Source organism: Oratosquilla oratoria, chromosome 34 (genome assembly GCF_046742065.1).
Source record: "Oratosquilla oratoria isolate Oo_2021 chromosome 34, ASM4674206v1, whole genome shotgun sequence".
NCBI classification, from domain to species: Eukaryota; Metazoa; Arthropoda; class Malacostraca; order Stomatopoda; family Squillidae; genus Oratosquilla; species Oratosquilla oratoria.
This window is the reverse complement of record NC_134810.1, coordinates 35,251,615-35,272,106: the sequence shown is the minus strand read 5'-3', so window position 1 is coordinate 35,272,106 and position 20,492 is coordinate 35,251,615. Positions and strand designations below refer to the sequence as shown.

At 38.3% G+C, this 20,492-nt stretch overlaps 1 protein-coding gene across 3 annotated transcripts in view; it reads right to left on the bottom strand.

Annotated features, from left to right (window-relative positions):
• LOC143018200 (very long chain fatty acid elongase 4-like) overlaps positions 1–20,492 on the bottom strand; it is a 36,365-nt gene that overhangs the window by 15,242 nt on the left and 631 nt on the right. For 2 of the 3 annotated variants that reach the window (XM_076173391.1, XM_076173392.1), the window contains exons 2-8: positions 14,846–14,922; positions 14,301–14,488; positions 14,109–14,189; positions 11,708–11,879; positions 8,043–8,170; positions 7,322–7,471; positions 4,081–4,125 (exon numbers count right to left, since the gene is read on the bottom strand). In XM_076173391.1, the coding sequence (XP_076029506.1) occupies positions 4,081–4,125; positions 7,322–7,471; positions 8,043–8,170; positions 11,708–11,879; positions 14,109–14,189; positions 14,301–14,488; positions 14,846–14,921 (840 nt within the window). In that variant the 5' untranslated portion in view covers position 14,922. The remainder of the gene's footprint in view (positions 1–4,080; positions 4,126–7,321; positions 7,472–8,042; positions 8,171–11,707; positions 11,880–14,108; positions 14,190–14,300; positions 14,489–14,845; positions 14,923–20,492) is intronic. The other variant, XM_076173393.1, reaches the window with a different exon arrangement.

Sequence of the window (20,492 nt, the reverse complement as noted above, 5' to 3'; positions counted from 1 at the left end):
CCATGCAGAGTAATAACTAGATGCACCAAAACCACCCCAAAACGACACCTATGCAAACAAACTAAAATTCTCTCCATAGGAAATCATATGAAAATGATAGGAGTATAATTCTATCTTAGACCTCTAAACACTACACATCCATTTCGCATCACTCAAGCAACACCAATAGAATAAACAAGAACAAAAACTCACACCACCACAATACTACTCAAACATATACAACCTGCCACTTTTTCCACATAATACATCTACACAAAAACATGTTTACACTCAGATCACTAAAATAAGAGACCACCAAACTCGTTTCTCCACCAACATCCCCAAGATATCAGCTCCACAGAAGAATCATTCCCACATTAAGTAAGAGCCACACTGGTACATTTACATAGAGAGAAGAAATCATCCAGCATTAATACAGTTCCAACAAAGGATAGGATTGTCCACAGATTCAAACTGCCCTATATGCAACCACCACACAGAAGACACAGAGCCCCACACTAACAATCCCTAGACAACATTATTTCTTCCCCGAGTGACTCATGGGCCCACCCGAAGGCAGCTGCCAGTTACCTAGAGCCCTTGGGTCTCCTGCATGATAGACCAAAGGCAACAGTGATAGACTGTGTGATTCACCATGGTCTTGGATCATGTGATGGACTTGCGATCAACAGCTATTTCCCTCCTGGAAGAGAGCTCAGAGCTCATATACGACCGATCTATGGGTAATACTGTGACCTTACAAACACGTACATACACCCCAACTCCCCGCCCATATATATACAGTATATACACTTTACTTAATGTTTCTTTTTAAAACAGTACTTCTGTATTATCATTATGCAATTAATAACATACATTTTCTGGCACTAAAATTTTCTATACCAATTAACATAATGTGTGGGTGCTGAGGTACAGGTGCAGAAGTACAGAAACTTACTGGTATGTGGTGCACATGCAGCAGTGTGAAAACTTACAGGTGCCGAGAGGTGCAGATGTGGACAGAGGTAACATTCAGGTGCAGAAGTGTGGGTGCAGATTCTATATTTGATGTGAGATTGCCCACCACTGACCAAAACAATACTAACAGAGAATCTGACTAGTAAAAACACACCAAATGCCAAAAATACAACTATTATGCAAAAAACATAAAACACCTAACGCACTGTTCTTCACTCACATCGGGCATCAATACAAGATCTCTTCACTGAAAGACTTATGGATTAAACTGGTGGCCACATTCATTTTCCTGTGGGCCATAGGTCTCCTTCAAGAGAAACAGGGCAATGCACTGATTGTTTGATATTCTGATCAAGAATCCAAGAGGAGGAGGAGGAGGAGGAGGAGGAGGAGGAGGAGAAAAAAGCCTATTAGTTAAACTGATTGCACTTAATACTAAACAAAGCTAAAACCAACCACCTTTGGGGGAAAAAAATGTAAATTAGAGGATAATGATCAATCAGTCAATCGATCCATTACCCCATTTCTCTCTCACTGGAGACTCATGGCTCCTAGGTAACTGACATCAGCCACTGGATTGGCTAATAAAGGAGGAAATATGATACATTCTGGGCATGGCTAGGGCAGGGCAGTGTAAAATGAGGTGTTTAGTGTCATCTGTGTGATGGTTGCATCTGAGGCAGCTTCCCTTGTGGTCAGTCTTATTTTGTGTTGGTATTTTCTTAGTACAGATGTGGTACAGATGAGAGTAAAAGGGAAGAGATAGGCAGCATGTTTGGGAGATGAAAGATGGATGTACTGGCACTGAGTGAAACTAAGTTGAAAGGGAGGTGCAAGTTTGAGTTTAGGAGTGTGGTTGGGAGGGTGTCAGGAGTGATAGAGGATGAGGGAGAGAAGGGGGTGGCTATACTAGTAAGTGAAGAGATAGGTAAGCGTGTGGTGGAATGGAAGGTTTCTTAAAGGTATATGTGGATCAAGGTGAAACTGGGAAGAGAGATGCGGGTTTTTGTAAGTGAACATGGGCCTGGTAGTGAGGAAAGTGTAGAGGAAAGGGAGGCTTTTTGTATAGCTATGAGTGCATAGAGGGTTTAGGGAGAAATGTCAATGTGGTGGTATTGGGAGATCTCAATGCTAGGGCAGATGAACCAAAAGTCAGAGTGGTTGGGAAGTGTGGAGTTCCAGGAAAAAATTGTAGTGGAGAGATGATGGTGATGTGCCTAGAGAGTTGATGATAGCAAATACAATGTTTGGTAAGAAATTCAAGCATAAGTACACATGGGAGAGGGTGGTGGATGAAAGGGTGGTAGATAGGGCTTTAATGGACTATATAGTGGTAACCAGGAGAAGTGTAGGAAGAGTTTTGGATGTGCATGTATGTGTGAATGATATTCAGATGCAGCCCAAAGGGATTTCTCCCCATCTTTTCTTTTTCTGCATAAGGGGACAGAGAGGGGAGAGTCGCTGATTAAATGAAGCAGCCTTGCTGTGGGTGTGCTGTGTCTTGATGCATTGCTTCTGACCCAGGGCAGTGGGTGAGATGCAGGGATGACTCATCATCCAGGAGTATCCAAGAAAAGAGAGGGAGGAGTGGTGAATGGGAGTGAAGTATATGGGGATGAAATGGATGGGAGTAGATTTATACCTTTGACTTTGGCTACCTCCCTTGTAAGCAGGAAAAAGCCCTTGGTATATGTGTGTAGAACTATCTGCATTCACAAACATCCACATTTCCTATCCCAACATTTCTTTCACCTACATTATTCTTTGAAGATACTTCACTCCAATCCACCACACACACTTCTATTTCATCACTTAGCCTTTTACTCTCATTTGTTCTCTCAGACTTTATGCCTTGGCATTTTGTCTATCTGCTAAGGGCTTCTTCCCCCATATATGGGAGGTAGTCAAGTCAATACATCAGGTACCTCAGGGATACCCTTTAGGACCTCAGCTGCACAACACACATCTATGTCAGACACAAACCCCTACTTGCTAAATTCTATCTATACATTGAAAGGCCTTTTCTCCCTAATAAGTGAGGTAGCATGCACCATTCCTTTACCCATCACACATCTATCCAACACTTATTGTTTTCCCTTTTATCTTGGCTCCTTGTGGGTGTGCCATCCATGCCCACCACCCACTACCTGGGTCATAAGTAATGCAATAAGACACAGCTCCTTAACAGCAAAGCCCAAAAGACAAGGCCAATTCACCTTCACCAGTTCATCTCATGACTACCCTCCCTCCTGATCCATTTACAATCAATCATATAATTCACTTCGAAGATGTCATAGTAAACAACTTGCAGTGACAAGTAAATGCTTGCCCTAAATTCATTGAAAACTTAAAAGATGAAAATACATAAATCAGTACCTATTGTATTTCACTAACTCAGGAAAATATGTCAACAAATCCCTATTGCCCTAAAACATAATTCTGCAGGTTCCTTATTTCAAGCCCCAGAGCTCAAAATATATCGAGTTACTAAGGATCAAATGTGCTCATATCATAATCCCTTGAACCCAGTTACAATAAGTTACAAAAAGAAAAAATCCCTGAAAGAAAATCTCATGGAACAATTAACTGCAACTCTTGGAGGAAGGCAACTACCAAATATAATCTATTTGTACTTACACTGTAGGCATGCAGACATTTGTAAAGGTTATAAATTATATATATATATATATATATATATATATATATACAATGGTATCTCAGAACTCAAACTTAATTCATTATTGGAAACCATTTGAGTTCCAAATGAATTTATTCTTTCAATTTGAACATTTAAAATGTACAGAATTTTTATTTCTTTAGGCCATCCTAGCCTCCTGATAGGAGGAGTTTATGATGTTAAACTAAATCATCATCACATTGTATTCCAAGAAAATAGCTAACATTTTCTATAGCTTTTTTTTATTGAAGTATACTTCTAGGCAAAATTTCCAAGAAATATTTTGTTCCGATTCCTAGTTGTTCAACCTCTGGAGCATTTGTGTTCTAGGGTACCAATGTATATTGAACAGAAGATAAATAAGTAATTACACCCCAGAGTACCCACTCTAAAGAAACAGGAGGACAAAATAAGACAAGCCTGAGATAAAACCAAGGGTAACTCACGCGCTCTGTGAGGACCAAGGTTGAGGATCCTATGGCATCTTTTCTCTGATTGGTGAATAGGAATCACAGCATCAAAACATCCTGCTATACACATAACCCTAACTTATAAATCCCACTGCCATGACTAATTCATCAACTAAAAAAGCTTTGATTACATCATATTTGCAATATAGGTGCTCAAGGTCCTAGCTTTTATGTATACAGACCAGCAGGAAATTTTGGGAGGTATTCACCTTATCTTGACCACATTTTTAATACTTTTACATGGATATGAATTGCTCAGTACCAATGTTGAACACCTACAAATGGTGGTCCTATAAGACGGACATCAGAGAAAACTATCTCTCCGTCTTCTATCTTCAAAACCTATCAACACCCTTATATCCATCTGAGGGACCCAAGATCTCTCTCTATTAACTACAACTGCAATTCCTCCACCCATAAGGAGAGCTGATAACTGACAACTGCTCCCCTCCTCCTACTACTAAAAGCCAGTGACATAGAAACTGCCCCACATTAGTACAAGACAAGCAACAGTCCAGTTTCCAAAAAGCTCTATAGGAGAGTCTAAGAACTATTACCAGCCACTGTGGTTTTAAATCGGTGAAACTCTTGGCAAAAATAACTATCATTGTAAATTTCTCATCTTACCTGTGTAATGAATCAATAAAACCCTATTGAGACAATTTTGTGCATGAGGTGTCAGTTAAATTTACAAACAACCAGTAAGTCCAGAGCAGCCAAACCCAAAAATAAATTGCTTGGACTTGTGTATATTTTTCTATATACCAGTGCATTTCCTTATATCCTATGTATTATGAATATATCAGCATTTTGTTTTATCTAAACTGCAATTAATTTCCAATTTTTTAACCTTCCTTGTTGCATTCAAATACAAAATTGGGAGGGTCATTATCATGTCTTTTGTCAAAATTCATAAACTCAAGATTTCCACAGTTTTCTATGCACCAAAAATGAAATGGTATACAGTGCTCGACAAGGATGTGTGAATGGTAAGCGAGAATGAGTGATGAGGTGTTGAGACTATTTTTGCTGAAATGCACAATTTTATATAAAAGATTAGCATATGGTTGCATCATTTGACCCATTTTCTTTAAAATGTGTGATTTCCATGTAATTTGATCAAAGAGAAGTTACATTTTTATCCTCTACAAAATTACCAACCACATACTATCCGACTCACTAATTGCCGACCTTAACCAAACAATGACAGTTTTTGCTCAAATCCACAATTTTATAAAAACAATTAGCATATGGTTACATTATTTGACCTATTTTCTTTAAGATGTGTGATTTCCATGTAATTTGATCAAAGAGAAGTTACGCTTTTATCCTCTGCAAAATTACCGACCACAGCTACAATTCGTCCAGCCCACCATCTATGATCACTGGTGGTATGGATCAAACTACACTCTATTAAGTTTCTTACTATTGTGTTATTAGTGTAATAGATTGCATATAGTTAAATTCTTTCGACTATTTTCTTTAAAATGTGTAATTTTCATGTAATTTGACCAATCGTGCATTTCAGCAAAAAACCGTCCTTGTTCGAGTTTGGTCAGCTATGAGTGAGTCGGAGGGTATTCACAGCTGTGGTCGGCAATTTTGCAGAGGATAAAAACGTAACTTCTCTTTGATCAAATTACATGGAAATCACACATTTTAAAGAAAATAGGTCAAATAATGCAACTATATGCTAATTTTTTATATACAATTGTGCATTTCAGCATAAACCGTTCTTGTTCGAGTTTGGTCGGCTATTAATGAGTCAGACAATATTCATAGCTGTGGTCGGTAAGTTTGCAGAGGATAAATATGTAACTTCCTTTTTATCAAATTACATGAAAATCACATATTTTAAAGAAAATAGGTCAAATAATGCAATCATATGCTATCTTTTTTATATAAAATCATGCATTTCGACAAAAACCGTCCTTGTTCGAGTTTGGTTGGCTATGAGTGAGTTGGACGGTATTCATAGCTGTTGTCAGACATTTTGCAGAGGATAAAAATGTAACTTCTCTTTGATCAAATTAAATGGAAATCACACATTTTAAAGAAAATAGGTCAAATAATGAACCATATGCTTATCTTTCTTTAAATCATGCATTTCAGCAAAAACCGTTCTTGTTCGAGTTTGGTCAACTATGAGCGAGTCGGTCAGCAATTTTGCAGAGGATAAAAACGCAACTTCTCTTTGATCAAATTGCATGAAAATCACACATTTTAAAGAAAATAGGTCAAATAATGCAACCATATGCTAATTTTTTATATAAAATTGTGCATTTCAGCAAAAACCGGACGGTATTCACAGCTGTTGTCGGTAATTTTGCAGTGGATAAAAACGTAACTTCTCTTTGATCAAATTACATGGAAATCACACACTTTAAAGAAAATAGGTCAAATAATGCAACCATATGCTAATTTTTTATACAAAATTGTGCATTTGAGCAAAAACCTTCATTGTTTGGTTGAGGTTGGCAATTAGTGAGTCGGACAATATGTGGTTAGTAATTTTATAGAGGATAAAAATGTAACTTCTCTTTGATCAAATTACATGAAAATCACACATTTTAAAGAAAATAGGTCAAATAATGCAACCATATGCTTATCTTTTATATAAAATTGTGTATTTCAGCAAAAACAGTCTCAACACTCCTCATCACTCATTCTTGCTAACTGTTCATACATCCTTGTCGAGCACTGTATAGATATGCAGTAGTATTTAAATCATACTGATATATTGAAATATGATGACCATGAAATATTTACACTACAACTCCTAAACTGTGCTTCACAAGTGCTTCACAAGTCCTTTGCTCACTATATATGGGTTCTGTCACCAAAAGATATACAATCACCTTATGCCAATAAAGTATATGAAATTTACGAATTTGTAAAATAAGAACTAAACCAAGGCATGAATGGTAAGTTACATTAGTAAATACCTATAATCCTACATAGAATTTTTTTTTATTCACACTATAAGTACATAAAGATACATAATAAGTACTCATAAACAAGTCAAAGAAAAATAGGTATATATAGTTGAAGTAGACAAAAGATAACAAAGTACTGTAAAAATGAATAAAAATAAAGTAAGCTAGAATTACTAATGCAAATGGTAACAAAATAACCCCATAATTTTCATTCTGAAATTATAGTATTCAATGGGATACAATACCGTAATTATACCACAAATAACAGAACTATGACTCACCTTCTTCCTATAGGCATTGATGTAAAACTGACCAAAGAGAACAATGAATGATAACATGTAGACGACTAAAGCATACTGCATCCATAAGGGGAAGTCACAGCCTACGATGATTGCCCGGATTCCCAAGACGCCAGCACTGCTAAACTGAATCTGAAAATATAAACAAGACTTTACACTCATGTTTCAAAGTGAATTCTATTTTCGTGTAACAAAGAAATGGACAGAAAATTTTACATACACACATACCAAAAAGGCCTTTCCTTATTATAAAAGGGATGACTATATCAAATCATACACCCACCCAACACCCAAGGACCAATGTCAGCTGCTGTGAAACTTATGGCAACAATGATAACTTTTGTTCAGATTTTAATGAAATCTAGATCTTTGATGTTTTACAGTTTGAGCAAATATTCAACTAAATCAACCTCTTCAATATGAGTCAAATTCTCTCACACAGCATCAGGTGCCTAATGCACAATGATTTGACGATGCATCACACTACTCACATTATAAAATATAAAGCCACTGCTGTATTACCCATTCCCTTTCACTCTGAGTAATAATAAACACAGAATATGTGATCAAGTCATTTCACAGAATTTGGGGGTCATTCAGTTACAACTACAAAATAAGTATAATAAAGACGCTGACACCTGCATCCTCGTATACCCAGTCATGGTATAGAAGAGGTCAAAAACAAGAAAACTTCATCACTAACCAGCTGTATACAGGTGATATGCTTTTTCCACCATAGATACTTCTGCATTTGTGGCCCCAGGGCTGCTAATCCATAGTACAAATACATGATCACATGGACAAAGCTGTTCATCATGGCAGCCAGGAAAGCTAGAAAATATATGCCAATATATACAATTAGAATTATAAAAAATTTATACATTCTACAATATACAGTTCATCAAACTTAACTGTAAACCAACTGATAATGTGTATGTTATATAAATACCAATGATCCACTTCCCCTTGTAATGAGGACGACAGCAAACTCAAAGCATCGCTGGACTGTTCACGAGAGAATAATAAAAAGGTAAACCTAGTCCCTTCACTCTCCCCCACTTGTTGCTTTTTACAACACATTAGAATATGGTGACAGAATTCTCGTGTCCCAGCCACAAGATGAGCATGAGGAGCATGAGCAAAAATGTTATCTCTCTCTGAGTGGGAGATAAACATTTAACACCAGCAGAAATATGGAATTATGAAAGTTAAAAAGAGGCTCAGCATTCCTCTTTGAGCAAACCCTTTGTCTCTAAACAGTGAAGAATGTTGCATGACTGGTCTGTAAGGGTGCCACTGAAATCTTTCAAGTATTGGCTGCACATGACTATGCAGCCAATACTCCAGTATGGGGATATGTGTGAATAAAAATATACTATATGATGAATGTACATGTGTACATATACCATACCATACCATATACCAATGGATTTTTCCCCTTTACAAGGGAGGTAGCCAAAGTCAAAGGCATAAATCCACTCCCACCAATTTCATCCCCACATACTCTGCTCCCATTCTCCACCCCTCCCTCCCTCTTTTCTCAGCTCCTCCTGGATGACAGGTCATCCCTGCATCTCACCCATTGCTCTGAGTAACAATGTAGTAAGACACAGCACATCCACAGCAAGGCCACTTCATTCAATCGGCGACCCCACCTCTCTATCCCTTCATGCAGAAAAAGAAAACAAGGAGAAATCCCTTTGGAATGCGTCAAAATATCAGTCACACATACTCCCTCACCCCCCCCATCCCCCACCCACTCCTTCCATGCATCACAGCATCATCCATACACAACTATTCTCCACTCACCCCTATCTTCCTTCTTCAACAGACATTCCCCTCTTTCCCAATGCCCCTTTTACCCCATCCATCCATCTCATCCTTGTTCACTCTATCCACCTCTGCCTTCCACACCTCTTTTACTAATCTTCCTCTCCTTATATGCAAAGGGGGACGGAGAGGGGGGGTCGCCGATTAAATGAAGCGGCCTTGCTGTGGATGTACTGTGTCTTGCGACACTGCTTCTGACCCAGGGCGGTGGGCAGGGTTCAGGGATGACCCGTCATCCAGGAGGTGCTCAGATGAGAGGAAGGGTGGAAGGGGTGTGGAGTGTATTTTAGGGATGAAATGGGTGGGAGTGTTTTTATGCCTTTCCCTTTGTGGCTACCTCCCTTGGAAGGGGGAAAAAGCCTTGGTATATGTATGTATGTATGTACCATGTGTCCAAACCATTCTAATACTTTTTCATCGACCCTATCTCCCAACTCCCTTTCCACCCCCCACTCTCCTCCTCAACTCCTTATTTTAACTCTATCCAGCCTAGTAACCACTACCATACTTCTCAAGCATTTCATCTCACATTCATATAATCTCCTCTTAGCATCCACTTACAAATGTCTATTTCTCATTACATTTTTCAACCCCCCTAGGTATTTACTTACTTCTCTCATTCTACATTCTACCTCCTCCTCCACTCCCTTTCCCACCATATTCACTCTAAGTATCTAAAGCTATCCACTTCCTCCAGTCTCTCTCCCTTAATGCTCACTTCCAATTTGCTGCCATCCTCTCCTCTTTTACATCTCATCACCTTAGTTTTACCCACAGTCATCTTCAACTTCCTTCTTTCGCACACCTTCCCAAACAGAAGATAGGGATGAGTGGAGGATAAATGTGTATGGATGATGCTGTGATGCATGGAAGGGAGTGGGTGGGGGATGGGGAGAGTGAGGGAGTATGTGTGAATATTTTGATGCAGACCGAAGGGCTTTCTCTCCGTCTTCTCTTTTTTTGCATGAGGGGACAAAGAGTGTGTGTGTGTGTGTGGAGGGGGGGGTGCCATTTAAATGAAGCAGCCTTGCTATGGATGTGCTGTGTCTTGCTACATTGCTTCTGACCCAGAGCAGTGGGCAAGATGCAGGGATGACCTGTCTTCCATGAGGAGCCAAGACAAGAGAGAGGGAGGGGTGGTGAATGGGAATGAAGTATGTGGGGATGAAATGGGTGGGAGTAGATTTATGGCTTTGACTATGGCTACCTCCCTTGTAAGAGGGAAAAAGGTGTTTGTATATGTATGTGTGTACCTCATCTTTTCTTATTTTCCTTCCATTTTCAACATTCATCACTGTCTTTTCTTTGTGGTTCCCACTGTAACTACCTTTCCCTCCCTATCCTCCTTCACATTTAGGAACTCCCTAAAATAATCTGCCCAACTCCCTCTTACTGCAGTCTCTTCCATTATCACCTCTCCATTTGCACCTTTTAGTTTTTCTTCTCTACTTGATTCACCTCCCCTTCCTCTCTTACTCTCCTTCACATCTTTTTATTACTTTCAAATTTCTCTGTCATACTCTTACCCCATTTCACATCTGCTCTCATTTTTACCTTCTTTGTTTTACTTCTCTCCTCTTTTCTTAGTACCTTTCATACGATTCTCTCATCCTATTTTGCAACCATAAATATAAATTGAGATGTAATCAACAAAACTCCAACAATCTGCAAAAAAGCTCATATAATACTCATATTAAAACTACAAAGCAACTAAAAACCCACCAAACCATATAAAAACCCAACATCCTACAGATGAATCTCACTACTTTCCACAACAATCAATCTGATCAATAAAATACCATCATCAACAGGCATTTCTCCAAAACTAGTTATAAAAACCAGAAAACAGGAAAATAATTAAAGATAAACTAAAAATCAAACTTGACACTGAAGCCACTTTCACTTGTAAAGATATAGAAGGGGGTCATTAATTAATTCCAAAACTAAAGGCCCAAACAGGATTTCAAACTTCCACCACAAACAACTCAGCCAAAGAGCAATAAGAGCTTCAAATAACATTTTCATCTACTCTTGGCTACACAATAAAATCCCAAACATCTGAAGAAAAAAAAGTTCAGAACCATTGCCCTCTGCAGAGGGGTGACAGGCCTCTTAGTTAAACTCTAGCAAGCAATTATCACTATTAACATACTACCAATCACTTTCCTTTTGTTCTCATCTATACCAGATCTGCACACACTCAATGACCCAATTATTGCACTAAGATTTTGGTTTTAGTCCTCCCAGACCCTCTTATACAGTGGTGGGATTGAACCAATTCTTACTGGTTTTATGAACCTGTTCTTGGGATTTCATGAGTTCTGCAAGCTGGTTAGTTAGAAATTGGTTTAAACAGGCTATAATACAGCCTAAGTGATATTTACATGCTATTAGCACAGTGAGAAAACCTCTTATTAAATCTTTTTAATCCCATCCCTGCTCTTATACCTTAATTTTTCACACAAGAAAATAAAGTAAATTAACATTATCAGCAAACTAGTTACATCATAATCATATTGTAAAATAATAACTACTTACAGGATCCTCCTGCAACCCATTTGATTCCTATCCACCAGAGGCAGAACATGGTGGAGTGGTGGTAAATATGCAAGAATGTCAACTGACTATTCTTCTTTCGTAGTATAAAGAATGCAGTATCACTGAACTCAACACCCTTAGATACATAGTACCACCACAAGCCTGCAGCAATCTGCCAAAAGAATAAAAATTAGACAATTTTTATATTTTAAGTACGAAGATCTTCATACTTCATACATATATATACCAAGGGCTTTTTTCCTCTTACAAAGGAGATAGCCAAAGTCAAAGGCATAAATCCACTCCCACCCATTTCATCCTCTCATACTCCACTGCCATTAACCACCCCTCCCTCCCTCTTTTGTTGCCTCCTCCTGGATGAGGGGTCATCCCTACATCTCACCCACTACCCTGGGTCAGAAGCAATGCAGGAAGACACAGCTCATTCACAGCAAGGCTGCTTTATAATCTTCATCCCTCATGCAGAGAAAGAGAAGATGGAGAGAAATACCTTAGGCCTGTGTCAAAATATCATTCACACATACTCCTTAACACTGCCCCCCCATTCCCCACCCACTCCCTTCTATGCATCACAGCATCATCCATACACAACCATTCTCCACTTACTCCTATCTTCTGTCTTCTCCCTTTCTTTCTCAACAGATATCCCACTCTTTCCCAACACCCTTTTCACCCCATCCATCCATCTCATCCTTGGTCACTCCCTTTTTTTTAGGCGAGCAAAAATTCAGGTTTAAACATAGATGTGAGAGAAGTGATTAGACTTTGGGGATCACTGGAATACAGAAAAGCTTAAAGGCCTGATGGGTTCTCAAACTGATACTTAAAGAATTTTGGGAGCTTCCAGTGAAGAAGATTCATATTTCTATTTGTATGTCTACTGCTTCTGACCCAGGGCAGTGGACAAGGTGCAGGGATGACCCGTCATTCAGGAGGTGCTAAGATAAGAGGGAGGGTGGAGGGGTGTGGAGTGTATTCAGGGATGGAATGGGTGGGAATGATTTTATGCCTTTTTCTTTTTGGCTACCCCCCGTGTAAGGGGGAAAAAGCCTTGGTATATGTATGTATGTATACTGAAAGATGGAAAAGTGCCACAGGATTGGAAAAAGGCTAATGCGGAACCCATTCATAGAAGTAGAAGTATAGAGAGACCACTGCATTATAAATTATCACTGACCAGCTCAATAGTAAAATCATAAAAAGGATTGTGAAAGATCAGTGGGTCAAATACCTTGACGAGATGTACATTTTGACAAACAGTTTGGCTTCAAATCTGGAAAGCTGTATGTGTTGAATCTATTAAGCTATAACTCAAAAGTGATTGATGTGATGCAAGACAGGGCTGGGTGGACTGTGTGTACATCGATCTAGAGGATGCCTCTAATAATCTAGCTTATAGTCAACTTCCATGGAAATTGAAGCATACTGGAGGACTGAGAACTAAAAGATAACTTTTTTGAATGGATGATAGGTTCTCTGATGGACAGGTACACGAGGAAAAAAAGGGAGAATAAGATGTCAGGATGGAGATTGATAACCAGTGGAGTTCCACAATATTCAGTGCTAACACCCAGGATTTTTTATCTACATTAATGTGATAAAAGGTAAAAACTATGCTAACATGCTGGCAGTTGATGCAAAGATAACAAGAAGAATGCGGACTGACAATTGTTAAAAAAAAACTGAGACTATATTTGTAAGAAGCAAACTGAAAATTAATTTCAATACCAAAGGGACAAAGCATTGGAAATGGCCAATAGTTCAAACACAATATCAATGAACTATTCCTTTGGAAGTTAATCCATTCCAAAGGCAAAAGAGAAGAAAAATCATGGAGAGTTAACTGAAGACAACCTACAACTTGACAGATATATCAACAAGACTGCTAGAAAAGTATGGATTGCTGCAGAACATGGTGTTTTTTTTCCCTACATGGATGAAGAAATGAAAAAACTAGCAGAAATTCCAATCCATCCAAGACTGGAATATGCATCGAATAGTATAGTCCCCCCAAGTGGAAAATATAAGTATGATTGAGAGGATACAAACAGCAGCAACAAAACTGGTTCCCAACCTTGTAGATAAGCTATACAAGAAGAAAATAAAGGCATTAAGTCTGTCAACATTAATGGGTCAGAGAAAGAGATGACCTGATAACATTGTTCTGGTTGTTAAAGGAGGTAGACTATACTGACTGAGAAGATCTGATTTGGGCTGGGAGGGTTTTCACGAGGCTGTTAAACGGGGTGGACTATATTGACAGATCTCTTGATTAAGGATGGTATAAATGAGTACTCTTTCCCATAACAAAATAAAAATAATTTTGTGACACTCATAATCCAAGCAGATTAATGATACTGTGAACCAATTACATACTCACCCTTGTCTCATCTGGATTAGGTGAATAATCAACTGGTTGACAAAACCAGTTGTATCGTAATCTTGTTGACACAATAGCTAGCTGAAAATATACATTTTATTAATTTTTTTTAACAATAAACAAAACTATTAATGATGATGCATATCTTCTCTATTAATATATACATTTTAGCATGTTCAGTATGTTCCCCACCTCAACACCAATGTAAAGATTCAGTAGCATGACCCCTAGGTTGTATACAATAAGTGGACCTCGCAATGTGAAAGGTTTACGATTTTCCATAAGTTTTGGGCCAAGCAGCACCATGAGTAGATACATAGCTGTGATACCTAATGTAGGAACAGGTGACTGCATCAAAGGCCATTCCTTCACTCGCTTGTCTGATAATATAAGACAAATGTTTGTGTAAGTATTTAAACCTGTGTAGTATTAAGCAGATGATGGCAACAAGATGTTATATAAAATCAAATTTAAAAAAGTAAAAATTGTATAATAAAGCAAAAGTATTAGTAACTACAAAAAAAAAAAACACTGCTGAGTAAATTACTTAGAAGAAAAATGGTAATAATGAAGGCATAACCATAAATATACTAAAACATGGGAAACAAGAGTCTAACAATATTCAGGAATACTGGAAAGAAAAATATGGCAATAATAAGGGCATAATCATAACTATACTAAACCATAGGAAACAAGACATAGCCTAGCAACATACTGAAATTATCATGATAACTCACCCCCAATAGTGAGTGCCCAATTATAAAAAGTATCCCATCTGTGGTAGTAACTCCGTAACACTTCAACAGTACTCATCCTGAAAGAGAGCAAAAAATCAACATTATCACCCATGAATAGATTATAACAATAGATAATCATTCAAATAAGCTCCTACCACATTCTTAAGTTCCTTGTCAAATGAAAAAGGTTACTACCAAGAAAAATATGCATACATACCGAAGGAATTTTTCCCTCTTACAAGGGGGTTGACCGAGTCAAATCATACACCCACTTCATATATAAAAAAAAAAATTGATTACCCCTTCCATCTTAGTACCTTGAGGATGAATGGTCAACCTTTTCCCCTGCCACACTGCAGAACAACAGAACCTCAACAGGTGGCACAATTCACTTAGGTGTGAGTTCAAATCCTGTACTTCTCTTCAATTACCAACAGTCCAAGTGTAGTGCATGGGGCAAAGATGAGTGTTTCAGCCATAGCTACACACCTCCTGGTGCAGGCTCCTCACCTTTATTTCGTTATCAATTTAAAACCAATCTCCAAACTTTTGTGCTCACTATTCCTTGCTTGATATATATTCCTGTTACATCCAGTGCCCCCTTTACCCCATCCATCTCAATCTTGGTCTTCCTCTCAAGTTCACTCCTTCCACTTCTATTTTCCTCAATCATTCTTTCCATATACCCAAACCATCTCAGTACTATTCTATCCAACAACTCTCCTCTTACCCCCATTCTCTGCCTAACCTCAACATTTCTCACTATCCATGTAACACTCACCATATTTATCAAACCTATTCAGGTTTTTCTTCTCCGATGCCCTCAAATTCCAAGTCTCTGTTTCATAGCATGCTGCAGGCACAACCACTCCCTCAAATGACCTCTTTGCACTCATAACCTGATACCTATGTCTCACAACACTTTTAATTCCAACCACACTTACTTGTATATCTAATTATACACCACAAGCCTCTTCCCCACTTAAGGGAGGTAACCATCCAAGGCATCCACCTAACCCTACCCATTCCACTCCCATCCATTACCCATTTATTTTCATTTCATCTTAGCTTCTCATGGATAAAGGTCAACCCTGTCTCCTGTACAATGACCAACTTACTGCCATCCTAACATACAATGACACATCACTTTTACGTTGCACATCTATACATAATGCTAATAGAACTATAATACAATACATCCCTTGTATTTCATTATTTTGTTTTTATCCACATTTACTTTCAAATTCCTTCTATCACATAACTTCCCAAACTTTATCACTAAATGCCTTAGACTCATTTGACACTGCCATAAGTGCAGTGTCATCACCAAACAACTACTGGCTCACCTCCCATTTCCCTCCACTCTAACCATCTCCAATCCTTTGCACATCACTCTCACATTTACCTACCCTACCACCTCATCTATGTACACATTGAACAGCCATGGCAACATAACACAGCCCCAACTTTACCTCAGACCACTTGCTCTCACCATTCCCAATCCTAACACAAGCTCTACTAATCATTAAAAGTTTTTTATTAAACCCTTAACACCTTTCCCCAAATCCCATATATCTACAATACCTGCCACAATGCTTTCCTGCCAATCCTGTCATAAGGCTTCTCCAAATCCATAAAGGCCCCAAAAAACATTCTTACATTAATACCTTTTGCCAAACATTTCTTGCAAATTTGCTTTACCACAAAATGTGATACATGCACCACTTTTTACTTGATCTTTTAACATTGGCAGACCCAGTATATCTCTCCTCATATGGTTTATCTGGCACATTGGAAACCAGTTTTGTTCCTGCACTTTGTATTCTTTTGATCTTGCTTATACCCTTCACTCTGTGTGGAGACAATATCATTGACACAGTCTAGTCTTGGAAAGATCAGGGTTCCTACAAGATTTGTTTACATAATTTCTTTACTTACTTAGTGAAAAGCAACTTTAATCTTCTGCAACAGTCCATATGTCTCTCCCACAATCCTGCTGAATGTTTATTGAGTGACAGGTTGTCTTTTATTAACACTCCCAAATCTTTCTCCTTTTGCTTTTGTAATGGATTAGTTTCCCAAAGATGATCTGTTGGAGCTGTTGCCTATTTGCAATATTCTGCATTTTTTAGTACTGAGATTAATTTTCCATTCTTGGTTAAATACAAATATAGTGTCTAGGTTTTCTTTCAACAGCCCACAGTTCTTATTTTTCACTCTTCTCATGATTTTTGCATCATTTGCAAATATGTTGACAAAACTTGTGGACTTTCTATCATGTCATTAACATAGGTAAGAAATTAAAAGTGCTAGCACTGAATCTTGTGAAAATCTGGTCAATACTCTTCATCCTGACATCTTATCCGTTACTACTATCCATATGTATCTTCCCTTCAAAAGGTCTTTTATCAATTCAAGTAATTTATCTCTTAGTCTTCCAATAAACTCCAGTTTCCAATAAGGTGGCTGTGAAGTACTTTATTAAAAGCCATCTCTAGATCAAGGTACACACAGTCCACCCACCCTGCCCTATCCGGGAGCACATCAATCACTCAAGTAAAAACTTCAAAAAGTTTGACACACATGACCTTCCAGATCTTAAGCCAAACTTCATATAATTTCATTATTGTGATGGTCAATGATACCAGCCTGTAGTTTAGTGGTGCCTCCTTACTTCCACCTTTGTGAATTGGTATCACATTACCCTTTTTCCCATCCTGTGGAACTATTCTCTTTTAATAAACATACAATAAGACTGAGTCTTGTTTCCAGTTGTTCTCTACATCCTTTATGCATCCAGTTTGAGATCCCATCAGGTCCTGATGCTTTTCACACATCCAGTGATCCCAAAAGAGTGACCACTTCCCTCACTTCTATATTCATGTTTTCTAAAATCAAAGTTCTGCTCATTTTGCCTCCTCTACAAAATTGCTCTCCTTTGTGAAGACAGGTTGGAAACTTTCATTCATCTTTTCTGCCAGACCTGAGGCCTCCTTAAAAATATCACCACCCACTATTAGTTTGACAATTTCTTCACCATGTCTTAATTTTCTACAGATGAATTTGTTAAACAGTTTCAGTTCATCTCCATTTATCTACAATACCACTTCTGGAATTCCTTTCCTCAATCCCTGCAGATTCTTGTATAATTAAATCTAGCTTGTTTGTAAGCTTCATTTATTCTACTGGTGTTTTTTTCTCTATTTTCCCCAAGCCATGTCCTTGACCTTTTGCTGAAGCAGTCTTGCTTCTGCTTCTTTCTTCCTTTAATCTTTGGCACATGTTTGCTCACTGCTAGGTTATAAATGTAAAGTAAGATTTCTCATTTCCTCATAGTTCTGGCAGTATTCATGAATTCCTCCCAATCTGCTTCTTCAAAGAATTTCTTCAAGCCTAAGAAGCCTGCCTTACCCATGCAATTCATTCTTTGGCTCTTTCCTCACCCACCAGCTGAAATTCAATTGTTACATGGTCACTTTTTCCTATAGGGCAACTGTATGTCAAAGAGCCAATGATGTCTGAGTCCTTGGTATGTAGCATATCAAACCTCGAGGGAATGTCAATGTTCAATTGTAGTGGTAGAAATAGGCATGGTAAGTGAAGAGAAAATGATTGTGTATGAATGATATTTTCACACAGCCCAAAGGGATTTCTCCGTCTCCTCTATTTTCTGCATGAAAGGATGAGGAGAGAGGATCACCATATAAATGAAGTACACCTGCTGTGGATGTGCTGTCTTGCTGCATTGTTTCTAACCTAGGCAGTGGGCAGAAGACAGGGATGATCCTTCATCCATGAGGAGCTAAGCTGAGAGGGAAATGTATGAGTGGTGGATGAGAATGGATGATAGAAGTATATAGATAGACAAGTGGAAGGTTGTTGTGTATGTCTGAATTGTATGTTGCCCCACCCCCTTTTTTTTAGGGCTCTAGTATTCAGTCAATCCATTTCCTAAGGTCTCTCTTGCAGGAGACCAGTGGCTCCCAAGTAACTGGCAACATCCACAGGATGAGGCAAAAGTTACTCAAGAAAGATTTATTGTACTGTCTGAGGAGAGTTAATGTTGGGAAATTTTGGATGAGGTGTTCAGTGTACTACTCTATGTGATGGATGCATCTAGGGCAGTTTGATTGTGTGGCCAGGTCTGTTTTATGTTGGCACTGTCTTAGAGCTGGATGATGTCCTAAAAGCAAGCATACTAGTGTGGTTCTTGCTTCTCTTGAGCATGATTTTCCTATGAGACTGATGTTGGGAGAAGGGCGATTGGTAAAGAAACAAGTTTGATGTATCTTGAAGAGCTTGTTTTGTGATCTGACCTGGGTGTGAATGCATTTTTGTGTGGCTGTATTGTACAGGGTGGTAAGTTGTTGTATATGTTTGAGTACTATGCTCATGTATTTTTTTTTTCACATTCTGTTATTTGTTCTTGTGTGATGTAACAAGACATGCGAGTGGGATTCAATGCTCTTGCACACAACTGTGTGCCCATATGTCTATGTGATGTCTTCTGGGGAAAATCTTGGTTTCTAAATGCAAGTGTTCAATTGCAGTGGTTTTGGTGCATTCTTTTATCATTCCCAATGCTTTGCTTTGTATGATTTGTAAAGTGTATGTTTTTTCAATGACATGGGAACCAAGCTGTGGGGTTATTGTCCAGTGTATTTCTCATGAAATGATTGTGGACTAATTAATTTCCTTCTGTTATCCAAAGATTGTACTCGTGACTGATTTTCATAAGATTATTTCCTTGATTTTCACTGTCAGATCTTTGACATGAAGGCTGTATATCACAAGAGGACTAGCAATTTAGGGTCCTTTTTCAATGGGTAGGCTTTGCCATTTAGTTTCACTGTTGGATGTTTTTTAATTCATGGCTGTCTGGAGTGAGCAATGTGATATGATTTCTAAGGTGAGGTCTATATTGAAGGGTCACCACAAGCAGGTACCTATCATTGGCCTCTTGAGGATATAGATGAAAAATAATAATTGAAATTCCGATTCATCCCACACTGAAATATATAGTGATTGTCTGGCTGCCACATCTTAAGAAAAATATAAGGAAAATAGAATACAAAGAGTGGCAACTACAGCTTCAATAACAATGATGGCAAATTGTTCAAACATATCCCAACAATATTACATAATATGAGAGGCACAAGGAGGGGGGGAGTGTCCACTGACACTTCCAAGAAACATTTACTTGAATGGATAGTCAAAATGACTAACCAGCCACCAACACCAGGGTACCCAGGCCCAAACTCCAATAGTCTCCAAGAATATGTACAAGGACCCACAAGAGCCATCTGGTCACTCTAGAGCACTATCTTTACTGCATCATTAATAAAATATAACAAAGTACCACTGTGTGTAACCAAGATGATCCCAAACCTTATTAATAAGACATATGAGAAGACTTAAAAAAAAAGGGATTTCCCACACTGGAGAAGCAAAGGGAGAGAGGTGATACAATGACACTTAGATCATTGAAAAACATAAAAAATACAGAGAAAACTCTTGGTATGGGATGAAAGATTAATAAGGTCATAGTAAAAAACTGAAATGGCAAGATTACTTAATAGATGTTTAGAAATATAGCTTTCCAAACAAATGCATAGGTCTGTGAAACAAGTTGGATGAAAATATCCTG